The 17,185-nt window shown below is 38.0% G+C and overlaps 1 protein-coding gene across 3 annotated transcripts in view; it reads left to right on the plus strand.

Moving 5' to 3' along the window:
• The window catches only part of IL6ST (interleukin 6 cytokine family signal transducer), a 123,763-nt gene that overhangs the window by 27,262 nt on the left and 79,316 nt on the right, over positions 1 to 17,185 (plus strand). Inside the window, exons 9-17 of one of the 3 annotated variants that reach the window (XM_072605601.1) lie at positions 197 to 279; positions 1,590 to 1,800; positions 3,150 to 3,332; positions 5,624 to 5,725; positions 5,862 to 6,008; positions 6,304 to 6,444; positions 12,613 to 12,709; positions 13,312 to 13,393; positions 14,346 to 16,771. In XM_072605601.1, the coding sequence (XP_072461702.1) occupies positions 197 to 279; positions 1,590 to 1,800; positions 3,150 to 3,332; positions 5,624 to 5,725; positions 5,862 to 6,008; positions 6,304 to 6,444; positions 12,613 to 12,709; positions 13,312 to 13,393; positions 14,346 to 15,083 (1,784 nt within the window). In that variant the 3' untranslated portion in view covers positions 15,084 to 16,771. Of the gene's footprint in view, positions 1 to 196; positions 280 to 1,589; positions 1,801 to 3,149; positions 3,333 to 5,623; positions 5,726 to 5,861; positions 6,009 to 6,303; positions 6,445 to 12,612; positions 12,710 to 13,311; positions 13,394 to 14,345; positions 16,772 to 17,185 lie in introns of those variants that run through there. The other 2 variants (XM_072605602.1, XM_072605603.1) reach the window with 2 other exon arrangements.

Consider the following 17,185-nt stretch of genomic DNA (forward strand, 5'->3'; position numbering starts at 1 on the left):
ACCCAGAATTCTGGATCTTCGTTCATCTGAAAGCATTTAGGTGTCTGTGTGGAATGCTCAGGGAAAGAATGTGGGAATTGGAGAGTGCCAGCTATATGGGACTGAAATGGGCACAACTGTAGAGGTAGAACAAAGCAAAAAGGGTTCTAAATTATTATTGTTTTGTACTTTAAAAAGATTTACCTCCCTTTTTTAGAACCATCAAATGCACCAAGTTTCTGGTATACGATCGATCCTTCTCAAGGTCATGGATATAGACTTGTACACCTGAAATGGAAGGTAAAATATCCTCTTTATTTTGTTTCACTTATAATGTTTGTATTGGATGTTTTTTGTCCTTTTTAGCTGAATTCTTTTGGTTGAGTGCGACTCACTCCCAAGTATCTGAGGTAGGATTTGAATCTGAGTTCAGCTTTCTGTCTACTATGCCAAGCTGCCTTTCTAACAACCCTGACAGGTGATCAACCAGCTCTTCTTCAAGAACTCTAGCAATGGGAAACATCTACCCAAAAATCCCATTCCATTTTTAGACAGCTCTTTTTGAAGGGAATTTTCCTGACACCCAGCCAAAATCTGCCTCTTCAACTTATATCTACAACTTCTGCACTCTCAGGCCAATTCCCTTTTCACGTGACATCCATTCAAAAACATGAGGACAGTAAAGGACTTTCTTAAGTCTTTTCCACTAAAGGTCAAACCCTCCTAGTTCTCAGTGTCATTGATTTACAGACAGAGAGAACCTGTCTTCCTCTTGGCCATGTCAGGGATAGGAATGCAGGAGGGTTTTCTGTTTCCTTTGGTCCTGCTGCGTGCGTGTATGTGTGTATGTGTGCACGCATGCGTGTGCGTGTGCACGTGTGTGTGACACGTATACATATGTTTATTTTGGTATAGTAGATAGAGTGCCAGACTTGAAGTCAGGAAAACCTAAGTTCAAATTCTGCCTCAAATCCTTGCTGGCAGTGTGACACTGGGCAAGTGACTTTACCTGTCAGCCTCAGTTTCACCATCTGTAAAAATGGGAATAAGAATAGCACGGACTTCACAGGGTGCCGTCAAGATTAGATGATGGAATGTGTGTGAAGGGCTTTGTGAACCTTAGAGCACAGTGGAAATAGATCACTGTTGTGGCTTTGTAGAACCGTGGGTGAAAAAGTGTACTAATTTCCCTGGTGATGTGCCCACCATGCCAGCTGGGGCGCTGCTTCTACTCTTTGCTTGTATGCTAGGCCCTCATCATTCTGCTCAAGTATTCTTACACTGTACATTGTGACATAGTGAACAAGGACTGTATTAGGTATCAGACCTGGATTTAAGTTCTACGTCTTCCATTCGCTAAGTTTGTCACGATAGGGATTTATGTGACCATTCAGTTTCCTCATCTATAAAATGGGGATTGTTGTGCCTGCTTCACATCCATTACAAATCAATCAAGCTAATGTGTGTCATATCACTGTGTATCCAGCTCTGCGTACAAGCCTGCAGACGCTTGACATGATTGTACAGCAAATCAATAATAGAATGCAAGTGAAGAAAAATGTTAACACATCTGTGCTTTATGAAATAAACTGCAAGCACTTTCTTTACAGACTTTGCCTCGATCTGAAGCCAATGGAAGAATCTTAGATTACAAAGTAACTCTAAGGAAAGGGAAAACATCCCATTTATCAGAATGCACTAATGATACAAAATTGACTCTGAATATCACAGATGATCTATATGTTGTAAGTCTGACAGCTCGTAATAAAGTTGGAAGCTCTGATCCATCTACTTTAACTGTTCCTGGCCGTGACTTCAAAGGTTTGTGTCTCTGAAAGAACATAGGCACTGTGTTAATAATTGTGTCATCTTTAAAGATCGTTTTACTTTTTTTTTAGATGCCCAAGTTTATATCTTATTGATGATCAAATTAGTTGGCACCTGGTTTATAAAAATTAAGCTTTTCTTTTAGCTACCTGATTAAAGTATTTTAATAGTTCAGACACATCTCAAAATCAAACTAATGACAAAGCATCTTTTTTCTTTCCTACAATGTATGTTAAACAGCTCGGTGTTGCAGTAGATAGAGCACCAGGCCTAGAGGCAGGAAGACCTGAGTTCAAATATGGCCTCAGACACTTATGCACTGTGTGACCCTGGGCAAGTCACTTAACCCTGTTTTGCTTCAGTTTCTTCACCTGTAAAATGAGCTAGAGAAGGAAATGGCAAACTTCTCCAGGATCTTTGCTAAGAAAACCCCAGATGGGGTCAAGAAGAGTAGGACATGAGTGAATATAACCAGATCTATGGGACATTTTGGAATCCCTATACATTTTGCTCTTGCATTTGTTGACTCTAGTGATAATAGTACTTAAAATGCTGTACAATATGGTTCCTTCAAACATTGCTGCCTACCAAAGTTTACTTGTGGGGTTGTACCTGTTCATCAAAATAAATTTTAGTTCAGACAATCCCACTAACTCAATTCATTGTACTCAGAGATTCTTACATATCTAACCATAGACTAGTCAGGAATTAGGCCTTTTTCCGAGCTTCCAGAAATAACCCTAGAGCCATCTTCATGGTGCCAAGGAGTAGCTAGCTACTTCATCCCTTTCATGATATGGGATAGCAACCCTAATGCCCTACAGGGGTGGGGAACCTGCTTATGACGTTCTGTACCTAATTAAATAAGTGATCCCTCAGTTTTCTGACCACATTTTAAAAAAATATTAGTGAGCAAGAAGTCTGTGTGATAACTATTTTAAACAATAAACTGGATCATATAAGTCCTTCACTTTTCTGCTTTATACTCTTGTAGCATTTTTATCACTATTCTTTAAGATTTTTTAGAGATTTTTATGAGTTGAAATGTTTCAGAGAGACATTAATAATTTTGTACTCTTGCAAATAAGGATAATTTTCTGTTAGTACAAATAGTAAAACTTTCAAGTTTTTGGTCATAACAGGAAGGAAAGTTTTCCTCATGCATAAAGTAGATGTCCATTTTACTCATGGAAACAACTTTTACTATAGTGATGCAAAAATGAAGATGCCAAAAGAATCGATGGTTTTAGTTATGTGAAATCTCCTAAAACTCAAGTGACTGTTCTATATTTTTTTAAAGCAAGCAGTTAATGTCTTCTTCAAATATGTGTTTCTTTCCTTAGCAGCTCACCCTATCACAAATCTTAGAGCCTTTCCTAAAGATAATGAACTTTGGGTAGAGTGGACACCTCCAAATGAACCTGTCAATAAATATGTCGTGGAGTGGTGTGTGTTTTCTGACAATTTGCCGTGTACGCCTGAATGGCAGCAAGAGACCAACACCACAAAGCTGACCTACTTAAGAGGTAACCAAGGTTGGGGAGAAGTGTGGTTTTTGTGTGAACCTCCTTTTGCACGCTGGGGTCAGGTCGCTCTATTACATGACCCTGTGTGTTTCATAGACAATGTTAGCAGAAGAACACCCTAGGGCACAGGTTTCTGGGATGTGTCTTTCTGGAGATACTTAGGGGGAAACAGTTACTCAGTTAGCTAAGACACAGGAACAAATCTAGTAGGTTAGGTCGTGCCTTTCATTACCACCGTGTTCTTGATTACCACCGGGTGTTTTGTGCTTGCAGGGTTGGATCGATCCATTAGTAGCTGAAACTTAATATAATTAATCAGATTCATTCAGAAACAAGATGGGGAGAAAAGTATGGGTGTCTGCATGAGTGTGTGTGGAGGAGGGAAGGTGGGGGGAATATCCCACTATTAGAGAAACTTGGTTACTTGTAGTCTAGAAATTAGCTCAGGATAAAGACCTGGGAAATTTTAATTTTGGTCTGACTCCCACCAACTGGCTATAGACTTCAAGCAGATCTCCATGCCTGAGTATCCTGATTTGTAAAATCATGGTTCTGCCATTCCTACTTGGAATTAAAGAATGATTTAAATCCAGGAGGAACTTTATATAATGATCTAATTATAAAACCCTTTTTTAACATAAAAAAGTCAGACTCCTATTGGTATTTCTTAATTGAGAAAATACATGACAAGCTATTCTAAATCCATTATTTTAAATGAATTTGAATTCTGTTCATCCCAACAACATCTACGTATTTTTAAAAGCATAATCTATTCAATCTCCAAAAAAGATGTGTTTACTTAGTTATATATTCATAGACCCTTTGCTTCGTTGTTCACAGATTGGGAATGATGGGTCAAACCAGTCTTTCTTCTTTTATAGACAAGGAAACTGAGACCCAGGGAAAGGAAATGATTTCCCCAGTGTCACATAGCTAGTTAATGGAAGAGCCAAGATTAGATGTAAACCTTTCTGAAAATGACCAATAAATGGAAAAGCATTTTGAAAAGATGAAAAGCACTGTATAAAAATAAAATAGTATGGAGCTTTAAGTGTGTCGCCTTTGGTGATTCTTAGTAATTATTTTCAGAATGATAAAATTTCTAAATGGAAAACAAAAATTATTCAGCATATATTGACTTCTTTTTTTTAACCAAAGGAAAACAGAGTTTATTAAAGACTCACCGTGCTGGGTCAGCTCCTGAGGAGCCTAAGCATTTATAACGCTTGTGTTGACGAGTGGGCCAGGCAAGCTAGACAGAGTCAGAGCTGGACTGAATCTGAGCCATATATTGACTTTTCTAATTAAGTACAACGGTACTAGGACACATCCATGACCCCAGGAGAAAGTGAAAAACTGTCTCTTAGTAGAAAAGTGGTTGATGTGGCCTTTTAGATTTTCATTGAAAACCTTCTGTTTTCCTATTTTAATACATAAGGGCATAACTTTGGAGCTAGAAATAGACCTCAGAGGTCATGTTGCCTAACTCCTCCTTTGTTTACTGATTATTCCAAGCTTGGTTAATCTACTGCAGATGAGAAATAACAGTTGATGTTACTGTCAAATTGAGAAAATTTATATTTTATGCTGAAGTGGCCGTTAAATTGCTGAAAAACAATTTGCTGTTGCCACTTATTTCTTCTGCATGAACCAATAATTGTGTTAAACTTAAGGTTTTGAAATTAAATTTTTTTTTTTACACATTTTTATTTAAAAGTCTTAATGCTCCCAGAAAAATTGCACTGATCTCTATTTTTCCCCAGGGAACCAGCCATTGTGAGAGAACACAGTAGCTTAATATGTTCCCTGGGGTAATACCAGAGGTTTGCCACCTTCCCCTTACTTTTCAGGAAACCTCATTTGGTTACATGCCAGAGTGGCAGGAAACCTTGCCCTTTAAGCAGCTGCTGTAGTCACCAATGTGTGAAACTAGTTGCCAGACTAAGACTCAGCACAGTTTTAGGCCAGTTTTTAGATACTTCTCAGTCTGGTACATGCAGACATGTTATTACTCAAAGTAACTCATTAAATTGGTTTGAGTTTTTTATTTCACTGAATTGGCAAGCACAAGTAAACTTTTAGAGTCACAAGCAATTTTGATAGGCTTTCAATTCAGCGTGAATTAAAAATAAAGTGATGGAAAAATTTTGTTTTTCTAAAAAAGAGATTGTTGAATGATCATAAAATACATAATTCACAACCCATAAAATGTATCATTCATAACCCAGTATCAGCATTTATTGAATTCTTTCGTTGTAGAAAATATGTATAATTTGTCATTCTTATTCTAGGAAATTTAATGAAGAGCAAATGTTATTTGATCACAGTTATCCCAGTATATAATGATGGCCCAGGAAGTCCCCAGTCTGTAAAGGCGTATCTTAAACAAGCTCGTAAGTTCAAAGTCAATTTATCTGAATATTTTAAAGAATTATTTTGGAATATTTGTCACTTATAAATATGACATTTTCACCAGTTTCTTATAACAAGGATATTTCTAACTAAGCAAATGAATATTTTCTGTGACAGGCCCTTCTAGAGGACCTTTTGTTCGAACAAAGAAAGTGGGGAAAAATGAAGCTGTCTTAGTGTGGGAGCACCTTCCTGTCGATGACCAGAATGGATTCATCAGAAACTATACCATATTTTACAGAACTAGCAGCGGAAATGAAACAGGTAAAGAAAGTAAAAGCATCAACTAGTAAGATATGGAATGGTCTAACCTTTTAAAATGTTATTCTAGGTCTCACCTAGTTAATATTAACATTCAGTGTGGAAGCATAGTGTCTGGTCTTCTGGTATAAAATGCATTTTGTAATCATTTCGTGGCCCAAAGTAAAGAAAGGGAACACTTTTCAGCAACAGAAAGAATAAGATGATTATTCTCTTGTGATAAAAGCCTTTGATTTGGCATTGTGTTAGGTGAGAAAGATGGGTTTAGTAGCTAAGCATTTTTATTTCTTTCTTCCAGCTGTGCATGTGAACTCATCCCACACAGAATATACACTTGCCCCCTTGACTAGTGACACGTTGTACATGGTGCGGATGGCAGCATATACAGATGAAGGGGGCCAGGATGGTCCAGAATTCACTTTTACTACTCCAAAGTTTGGTAAGAGATAATAAATTGATACTTTTTTAAAAAAAAACAAGGTAAAATTGGACACCCTGCCTATTGCTGAAAGTATATTTCTAGATACATAGACATTAGATGTTCATAGTTGTATATGTATTTAATTGTAGGAAAGAATTAAAAGTAATGTTACAGTTTTTTTTAGCCAATCAAATCTATCTAGCATACTGGAAGACTTCACTGACTATATCATCCTGAACCCTGTACTAGTATTTACACATGTCCTTTTAGATTTGTTCCTTCTCACAAGCAAATCATAGTCAATGTGTAGTTTTTATATTTAGCCTCCACTCAAGTCCTACTGTGATGCCTCATTGTGGAGGATCCTAGATTTTTGAGGGCCATGCCAGTGGTGCACTCGAACTTATGTATTACCCAGAGACCCACCTAGCTAAGTTTAGAAAGGCACATATGTCACCAGCAGTTTGGCTTCTGGGTGATTTCTATTTTTATGTAGCACTTTGTCTGCCTGGGTTTGGAAGAATTTTAGACCGTGTCAGGGAAGAGATCAGGGTTCCGAGCATGGAGCCTCAAACAACATACTGAGTATTATTGCAGTAATATTTTGGACAAGATCTTTCTAGCTGTGCTTATCTGGTATAACACACTACAAATAGCAGAATCACAAATATTTGTTACTTGAATGAGTATGCATAAAATAACACCAGTGACAAAATAAACATCTATACAATAAACTTATTTTACATTTTAAAAACTTTGAATAAGAGAAGATGAATATTCATTATCAGATGGGAAAATTAGTATTATAATATCACTGCCCCTACTAGGTATCTGTGGAGAGGCAGAATGGTGAAATGCAGTAGAAAGAACACTGAACTGGAGGGTTCTGGTTCTAGGTTCTGGTTCTGGTTCTAGGTTCCGGTTCTAGCTCCTGCTGGCTGATGGTGAGCCACTCACTTCAAATCTTTGACCCTGTTTCCCTGTCTATAAAATAGGGTACGACAGATTTAATGGGAGGATCAGATAAGATATAAAGCACTTTACAAACCATAAGTATTGTAGAAATAGGCACCGCTATTACACATGGGATGTATAGTATAAGAGAGTTCCAGGGCTCATAGGTGGCAGTTATAACTTTTCCTTTCAACAAAGGCTACAGGATTATTCAGATGACTGTTGAGGTAAAGTTAACTCCTAGTAGAAAGCAGTGCTTTTGCTACAGTTTCTTCTTTTAAACTTGACTCACAGAATGTCAGTGTTTGACGAGATTTCAGCAGCCTCCCAGTTCATCTCATGCCTAAAAAAGGATCCTCTACAAAAACCCTCCAGCTTTTACTGAAACACTTCCAGTGAAGAGAGAATCTCACTGTCAAGTATTTATTAAGTACATACTATGTGTCAGCACTCTGCTAGGCACTGAGGGAACAAATACAGTGAGCAAAATAACTCATAAGGAGTTTACGTTGTAACAAAAGAGACAGGAAGATTGTGGGTGGGTGTGTGTGTGTGTGTGTGTGTGTGTGTGTGTGTGTGTGTGTGTGTGTGTATACATACAAAATAATTTTAAAGAAAATAAATACGAAGTAGTTAAATACAAAGTCATTTGAGAGGGATTTGAAACAATTAGCTAGTCTGTCTGCAGGCATTAAGTGCCTGATCTTCAAGCCACTACATTTAAGCTTTGGGAATTTCAAGAAGGGCAAAAGACAGGCCTTGCTCTCAAGAAATTCAGTCTAATGGAAAAGAACTTGCACCCAACTATGTACAAACAAAATATGTACAGGATAAGTTGGCAATATCTTTCAACAGAGGAAAGACATTAACATGAAGGACTGAGTCATGCTGATTATAGAAGGTGAAATTTTAGCTGGGGCTTAAAAGAAGCCACGAGGCAGAAATGAGGAGGGAGAGAATTCCAGGCATGGGGACACCCAGTGAAAATGCTCAGAGATGGATAGTAATTAGATGAGCAGCAGGGAGGCCAGTGTCACTGGGTCACAGAGTATTGGAGGGGAAGCAAGGGGACCTGGTTAGAAAGGCCCCTACAACATAGCCCTTAGCCCTTTCTGCAAGTGATAGTTTCAGAGTGCTCAGGATAAGTTTTTGGACTGTCTATAAACTTTAACTTAGCTCTTGCTACTCCAGATGTGAGGTCTTGTCCAGTGGACTAGCAAAGTAAGCATAATGTTGAAGGAACTGAATTATATGAATCTTGACATTCTAACTTTAAATGCAACCAGAAGACAGAAGTTATGTCTAATAGGCTGTCATCAGAGGTAAATAAAGAAGTGAACATAGCAGGTTTTATGACAAGGTCCAGTGAACACAAAAAAACATCAGTTCACAAGACATGGAGTTCCCTTGTGTTGTAGCGCTTATGATAAATATTTGCACAAAGCACACCATGAAGCTAATGGTACCTGTGCATACCAACACTAGTTGACATTTATGTGTGACTTGAAGGCTTACAAAATGTTATAGTTTCAGTCCCACATTTGATCATCAAGTCAGCTCTGTGAGGTGGGCTACAGGCATTTTCTCTATTTTTTCAGAGGAAATGGAAATCTAGGCAAAGTGACTTGACAAACAGTAAATGTCAGATGCAACTTTCTTTCTGACTTCACAGCTCATTTGATCAAAGCCTCTTCTAACTTCCTAATGCTGCAGTGCACTTGCCAACATAGTTTCCCTGTGAGTTCTTTGTGGGGTTTCTCTACTTCATTTTCTTCATGACAACTGTTAACTCATAGACCACTGTTGCTGTTGTTTCATTGTTTGTCATTTGTTTACTACCTGGGAACACTTCAAGGTGAAATAACTGAGCGTTCCATGAGACAGCATTGAAGTATAGAACTGAACACATTCCATTGACTCCTTGATTTGTTTCTCTGAGAATTTTGGAGCCATTCTCCCATTTCACTGAGGGTCTTTTCACAGCATCTGGTTTTTTGGCAGTGCCCACATGAATGAGATTTGGTTCCTTCTGTGATCATCACCTTGGAGTTTTAGGTCAAGATGGCAGAGTAGAAAGACACACATACTTTAGTTCTTCCCCCACAGCCCATAAAATACCTGTAAAGAAAGACTCTCAACAAATTCTAAAGCAACAGAAGCCATAGAACAACTGCATGGAAGAGATTTCCAGCCCAGGGTGACCTGGAAGGCCAACAGGAAAGGTCTGTCACACCAGATGCTCTAGAGTCCAGCCCAGCCTGGGCCTCATGGCACCTGGAGGAGCAGGACCGGAATAGACTTCAGGATGAAATCCCCCGCTGCAGTGGCACTTCACAGATCCCTCAATCCACAGGCACCAAAGGTCAGTGAGAGGACTTTTTCAGCTAGAACAAGAAAGGAACAGGGTCCTCCCCTAGCCCCAGCACAAGGGGGCAGCAGCAGAGAGCAGCAGTAGCTTCTGGTGGCCATGGCAGAAGCCAGGAGCCAGGCCAGAGAGGAAACTCCTCTCCCATGATTGTGACACCTTGGAGGAACTGTGATCTTACAGGTCCCCAGAATATACCCTACTTTTGACAAAGGACCAAAAAGTCAAGTAACTGGTTGGGAAAATGCCCAAAAAACGGAAAAAAAATAAGACTGTAGAAGGTTACTCTCTTGGTGAGCAGGTGTTCTCTCCCATCCTGTCAGATGAGGAAGAACAATGCTTACCATCAGGGGAAGACATAAAAGTTAAGGCTTCTGCATCCAAAACTTCCAAAATAAATTTGCAATGGTCCCAGGTCATGGAAGAGCTCAAAAAGGATTTTGAAAATCAAGTAAGAGAGGTGGAGGAAAAACTGGGAAGAGAAATAAGAGCGATGCAAGAAAATCATGAAAAGAAAGTCAACAGCTAGTTAAAGGAGACCCCAAAAAAATGCTGAAGAAAATAACATCTTTAAAAATAGGCTAACTCAACTGGCAAAAGAGGTCCAAAAAACCAGTGAGGAGAAGAATACTTTAAAAAGCAGAACTAGCCAAGTGGAAAAGGAGGTTCAAAAGCTCACTGAAGAAAATAGTTCTTTCAAAATTAGAATGGAACAGATGGAGGCTAATGACTTTATGAGAAACCAAGAAATCACAAAACAGAACCAAAAGAATGAAAAAATGGAAGATAATTCTCATTGGAAAAACAACTGACCTGGAAAATAGATCGAGGAGAGACAATTTAAAAATTATGGGCCTACCTGAAAGCCATGGTCAGAAAAAGAGCCTAGACATCATCTTTCATGAAATTATCAAGGAAAACTGCCCTGAGATTCTAGAACCAGAGGGCAAAATAAATATTGAAAGAATCCATCGATCACCTCCTGAAAGAGATTCAAAAAGAGAAACTCCTAGGAATACTGTAGCTGAATTCCAGAGTTCCCAGTTAAAGGAGAAAATACTGCAAGCAGCTAGAAACAATTCGAATATTGTGGAAATACAATCAGGATAACACATGATCTAGCAGTTTTTATATTAAGGGATCATAGGGCTTGGAATATGATATTCCAGAAGTCAAAGGAACTAGGATTAAAACCAAGAATCAACTACCCAGCAAAACTGAGTATAATACTTCAGGGGGAAAAATTATCTTTCAATGAAATAGAGGACTTTCAAGCATTCTTGATGAAAAGAGCAGAGCTGAAAAGAAAATTTGACTTTCACACACAAGAATCAAGAGAAGCATGAAAAGGTGAACAAGAAAGAGAAATCACAAGGGACTTAACTAAAGTTGAACTGTGTACATTCCTACATGGAAAGATAATATTTGTAACTCTTGAAACTTTTACCAGTATCTGGGTAGTTGGAGGAATTACACACACACATGCACACACGTAGAAAGAGACCAAGACAGGGAGCACAGGGTAAGAGTTGAATAGGAAGGTATCATATCTAAAAAAAATAAAATTAAAGGGTGAGAGAGGAATATATTGGGAGGAGAATGGGGCAAATTATCTCTCATAAAAGAGGGAAGAAAAAGCTTTTTCAATGGAGGGGAAAAGGGGGGAGGTAAGAGGAGAAAAATAAAGCTTACTGTCATCACATTTTGCTTAAGGAGGGAATAACTCAGTTTGGTAGGAAAATCTATCTTACACTACAGGAAAGTAGGGGAGAAGGGGATAAATGGGGGGCGGATGATAGAAGGGAGGGCAGATGGGAGCAGGGAGTAGCTAGAAGTAAACATTTTTGGGGAAGGACAAGGTCAAAAGAGAGAATAGAATAAATGGAAAGGGTGGAGGGAAATATGGTTAGTCTTATACAACATGACTATTATGGAAGTCATTTACAAAACTACACATATATAGCCTATATTGAATTCCTTGCCTTCTCAGTAAGGTTGGGTGGGGAGGGAGGGAGGGAGGAGAAGTTGGAATTCAAAGTTTTAGGACCAGATGTTGAGAATTGTTTTTGCAGACAACTGGGAAATAAGAAATATAGGTAATGGGGTATAGAAATGTATGTTGCCCTACAGGACAAGAGAGAAGATGGAGATAAGGGAAAGGGAGGGGTGTTAAAAGGGAGGGCACATTGGTGGAAGGAATGCAAGGCATTTTGAAGTGTGGGGAGGGGTGAGATGGGGAGAAAATTTGAAACTCAAAATTTTGTGGAAATGAATGTTGAAAACTTAAATAAATTTTTAAAAATAAATAAATAAAAACTAGAGGTTTTAACACCCTCTCTTCCTTTTCTACCACTTTGCCCTTGCACTGTTTTGGGGGAGGGAAGAGCCCTACAAGGGACTGAAAACCATTTTATAGTTTTTTTGTTGTTTCATATTGTTTTGATAACCAGGGCCAAAGATTCATTGCCCCTTAGTTAACCCAATGAAAAGTGGCTCTGTGTGTGGCTAGCAAGCATGGTTCTCTTATCAAGACTGTACTTGAACCCTTGCCAGCATTCACACTCTGCTGACAAAGAGTTCAAAAACTCTGAGTTATCTCTACTTCACAATGTTATTGCACTAGACTTGGAGGCTCCTTGAGGTCAGGGACTATTTTCTGCCTTTCTTTGTCTCCCCAGCACTTAGCATGAGGTCTGGCACTTAATAAATCCTTGTTGACCAACACCATGGCGTCATCAGAGGACCTTTGTGGAAGAGACACATGCACAGGCATACATGTAGACACACACCCACACACCCACACACACCCCCACACACAGACTCTTTCCTTTTCAGTATTATATTTCTCTTCACTTTTCTTTTCTTAGCTCAAGGAGAAATTGAAGCCATAGTTGTGCCTGTTTGCCTTGCGTTCTTGTTGACCACTCTTCTGGGAGTGTTGCTCTGTTTTAACAAACTAGACCTGTAAGTACCTTCGTTGTTCATTTTGTTATATTTAGAAATTGTTGACTTATTCAAAGTTAATTCATAAGCATAAACTCAGAAATAGGTTTCTTAAGCAGTAAAAGTTCTCTTTGAACTGGTTACATCTAGCAGTATCATAATACTTGCATTTTAAAGGACAGTTCTGTAACTTTGGGGTTCAAAAAACAGTTATTTAAAATTCCAGACAAAAGAAGTTTGAAAATCCTGGATAAGTAAACCATAATTTTTTTAATTGTTTCATATTACTATCTGAGTATGTTTTATGAAAAGGTAAATAAGCTGTTTTAAAAATCCCCTACCACTTTGTGGACTGTGAAGCTTTTAAAAATTGTTAATTACCTTGTAGAATGAACTTTAGTGCATTTAGGAGCAACACGTTAGTTTTTTATGCCTACCTGTGTCATCAGTTGTGTCCTAATGGATAAAGTAAAACTTTTAAGTTTATTTAATAATGTTTCCCTACTTGTTGCAGTGGGAATAATTGGAGATTCTTGTTTGCTACTCACTAAGTATTCCTACTTTGGAAACATTAAGCTTTTAAAAAATTAATACATGTTTCTTTAAATGTGTCATTTTTCTAGGATCAAAAAACATATTTGGCCTAATGTTCCAGATCCTTCAAAGAGTCATATTGCTCAGTGGTCACCTCACACACCAACTCGGGTAAGATAGAAATGATCTGGGTTTTATTAAGAGCACACATTCCAATCAAAGCTAAACCTAAAAGAAGCTGAGTTGAGCTTAAGAGAAATTTCACTGAACAAAAGTAAAAGGTTTGATAAAAGTTGAAAAAATTCTCATAGACTTGAGGTTGATACTATATAGCATGTTTTATTATCATATTGCTAAGCAGGAAAAGTCCTGTTTTCTAACAGAACAATCTGACAGGTTAGGGGTTCATTGTGTTGGGTTTTCTGGTTTTTTAGTAGCAAGTCCCCTTTGTATTAATGCCTTAATAATTTTGCAATAATTTTTTTCTTGAATAAATTTTCTAGTCATTCCCAACTATCCTGTAACATTTCACAGACTAGAAGGTATTTACGTACATATGCCCCCATGCATAAAATACACGTGTCTGCATATATACGTGTTTTGCAGTATGTACTCAAAAGTACATCCAAGTAAAAGCCTGGCTTTGTTATCTACAGATTTCTCAGTTTCTGTTCAGATAGAACATTTTCTGATATTTATAGAATCTAATTTGTAGGACTTTTTGGTTTATGAAATATAACTGTAAATAAAATGGAAGGAAAGGTTTGGGCACCTTTTATGGCCTTATTCAATTCCATGTACATTTGTTAAGCACTCGCTATTTTTAAGTCACTATGCTAGATTCTAGGGATACAGAAACATTTGCTATTCAGTCCCTGCCTTCAGGGAGCTTTAAGTGATTCATACTCTTGAACCAGAATGAATTCACTGTCCACAGACTCATCTAACTCACTTTGCATTTAGTGAATTTTCTGTCTACCTGATGAAAGCTGGAAGGTTTTCAGATGTACTCTTAAGATTTATAAATTGAACATATTTTCATAGGATACATTTTATTATTTAATTCTGAAAAAGTAGCATGAATGTACCCCATGAAAGATAGATTGTCTTCTCTCTTTCTCAGCACAATTTGCATCCCAAAGATCAGATGTACCCAGAAGGCAATTTCACTGACACTGATGTCAGTGTTGTGGAAATAGAAGCAAATGAGAAAAAGCCTCTTCCAGAAGATCTAAAGTCATTAGATCTCTTCAAAAAGGAAAAGATAACTACTGAGGGGCACAGCAGTGGCATTGGGGGTTCTTCGTGTATGTCATCTTCTAGGCCAAGCATTTCTAGCAATGATGAAAGTGAATCCGGACAAAACACTTCAAGCACCGTGCAGTATTCTACTGTGGTACATAGTGGCTACAGGCACCAGGTTCCGTCTGTCCAGGTCTTCTCAAGGTCTGAGTCCACCCAGCCTTTGTTAGACTCAGAGGAACGGCCAGAAGACCTACAGATAATAGAGAATGGAGGAAGTGGTGATGGTGCATCACCCAGGCAGCAATATTTCAAGCAAAACTGTAATCAAGATGAAATCAGTCCAGATTTATCACATTTTGAAAGATCAAAGCAAGTTTCTTCAGTGAATGAGGAAGATTTTCTTAGACTTAAACAGCAACAGATGTCAGATCCAAGATCACAGGCCTCTGGATCTGGACGAATGAAAGATTTGGAAGATGTTTCTGCAGCAGATCATTTTGGTGCAAGTACCGAGGGAATTCAGAGATTTGAAACAATTGGGTTAGAGGCTGATGAAGGAATGCCTAAAAGCTATTTACCTCAGACTGTAAGACAAGGTGGCTACGTGCCTCAGTGAGGGAGACTCTTTTCTCTTAAGACTTAAGCAGTGACTGTTTCCTGTAAAGTAAAGCTAAGTATACTTTTTATCTGTGACTTCAGATAAAAGCATCACTTATCAGAGGTGGTTATTTGACCTCCTGGCCAAAAGCATGCTCTTACTTAAATGGGCTATTTCTCTTCCAGAATAACTGGGATTCTACGTCAAGCACTACATGGACTATTTCGCATCCTGTCTGAATAGTTAATTTTGTGCTGCTTCAGGATGTTTGCATTTTAAAAAGAAAAGACTTGTCTAAAATTCTTTAAGAGAAACTTTTCATTTCTGTTCTGTTATTGAAAAGACAGAGGGAATCCTTTAAGCAGTCGGCATGGTCATACTGACACAAATTTATTGACCTTGTTAAGATGGTCAGCCATTCTAAGAACGGTCAAAGTGTAGATACTGGAGCTTAGGAAGATTTTTTTTAAGTGAAGAATCGTGTGTTTGGTTTTCATGTTTTGGTTTATAAAGTACTTAACAAATGAGGGTACCATAAGTAACAAGATTGGTTTCGACGTGCCACAAAAATGGTCAGTCTCATTATTACGTGCTGCAGCCATAAATTAGGCCTAAGTTGACTCCTTTTCAATTATGATGATGCCACAGATTGTTACCACAGAACTCAAATTGTGGATCCTCTAGCTCAGCAGATTAAAAAGCTTTGATTTTCATTTGCTATATCATATGCTGAACATAATCTTCACTAAAGTGCATGGGGCAAGGGAGAGGAAAGCACTCTGCTGCTGCTGTCATGATGAGCCTCACTGAGGCAAGCTCATTTTTGTCTAGTGTTCAGTGGAAAGATCAAATGCTGCAAACTGCTGCAGGCATTTTCGTAAGCCACTTGTAGTCTGCAGAGGTTCAAATTTGTAGCGTTTCTCTTCTCTGTTGGTGGATTTTGAAATTATAGACTTTTATCAGGCTTCAGAAAATGTGGTTAGAGAAGCACTTTATCTAAACTTCTGTGTTTAACATTTTTATCATTTTAATATGTTTTGTGTTTTTCTTTTCAGTTAAGTAGGCAACATTGAAAAATTACTGGGTTTTTTTAGCACTTGAGTCATTTGACGCTAGTTGTCAGTGTTCACCAGGCAAACAAAAAACCCCTACATATTGATTTTCCTAGAATTGTAATCATTTTCATCACCAGAATTCTACCTACTTATTTACTAAAGTGAGTGTTTTTAACAAGATACTAAATACTAGTCCAAAGGTAGAATGGGAAGTAAGTTTGCCCAGCCTCATTAATTCCATCTTATGGTTAAGGATTTGTTTTAAAGCCTTTTTAATATACTATCTTACTTTTCAGGGACTAGCTCCTCCTTTTCATTATTGCTGGCTTAACCAAGTGGTTCACATATTCATTTGTATCATCCCCTAAAAGTTCATTCTCTACCAGCCATATTTTAACAAGGTAGATATAGTCAGACATTGGATAAAATACTTTTTAGACATTAACATGAGAAAAAACTCGCCAGCAGCAAAGTAGACTCCTGCTATCCAAGGAAGGGAGAGGCTGTTGTTTTTTATATAAGATTTGAGTTACAGAAATCAGATTTCAGATGTGGCTGGGCCTAGAGGTTACTAGTCTGTTATGACTAGAAAGCTAAAGTGATGTGGTGTTTATTTCAAGGTGAAATAAAATTCTATTTTCAACATCTTAATTGTTCACACTAGACTTCCACTTTGTTTTTGTAAGTATGTTATCCCTACATTTTAATGCTGTATACTTACCGAAGAGGTTGTCTGGCCTAGTGAAGTAGTACTGGCCTCCAAGACAAGAAGACCTGGGTTCAAGTCTCACTCTGATATCATTCTGTCTGTGGGACCCTGGATCAGTCACTTATTCTCTCAGTGCCCCAGGACACCTTTGAAGAGACTATGAGTTTTAGAAGAGGTACTGCTGGGCTACTTTAGTAGTAGAGTAATAAAATCACAGGCCTAGTTTTTTTAAAAGTTCCTTTTCAAAATGTTTTCACGTTTATGATTTCATTTAATAGGCAATCCTAACTTTCCATATGCTGAGACATCCAGTTTTCTTCCTTTGACAAAAGACTATTAGAGTCATAGAACTGTAG

Source organism: Notamacropus eugenii, chromosome 4, assembly GCF_028372415.1.
Source record: "Notamacropus eugenii isolate mMacEug1 chromosome 4, mMacEug1.pri_v2, whole genome shotgun sequence".
Taxonomy (NCBI): domain Eukaryota; kingdom Metazoa; phylum Chordata; class Mammalia; order Diprotodontia; family Macropodidae; genus Notamacropus; species Notamacropus eugenii.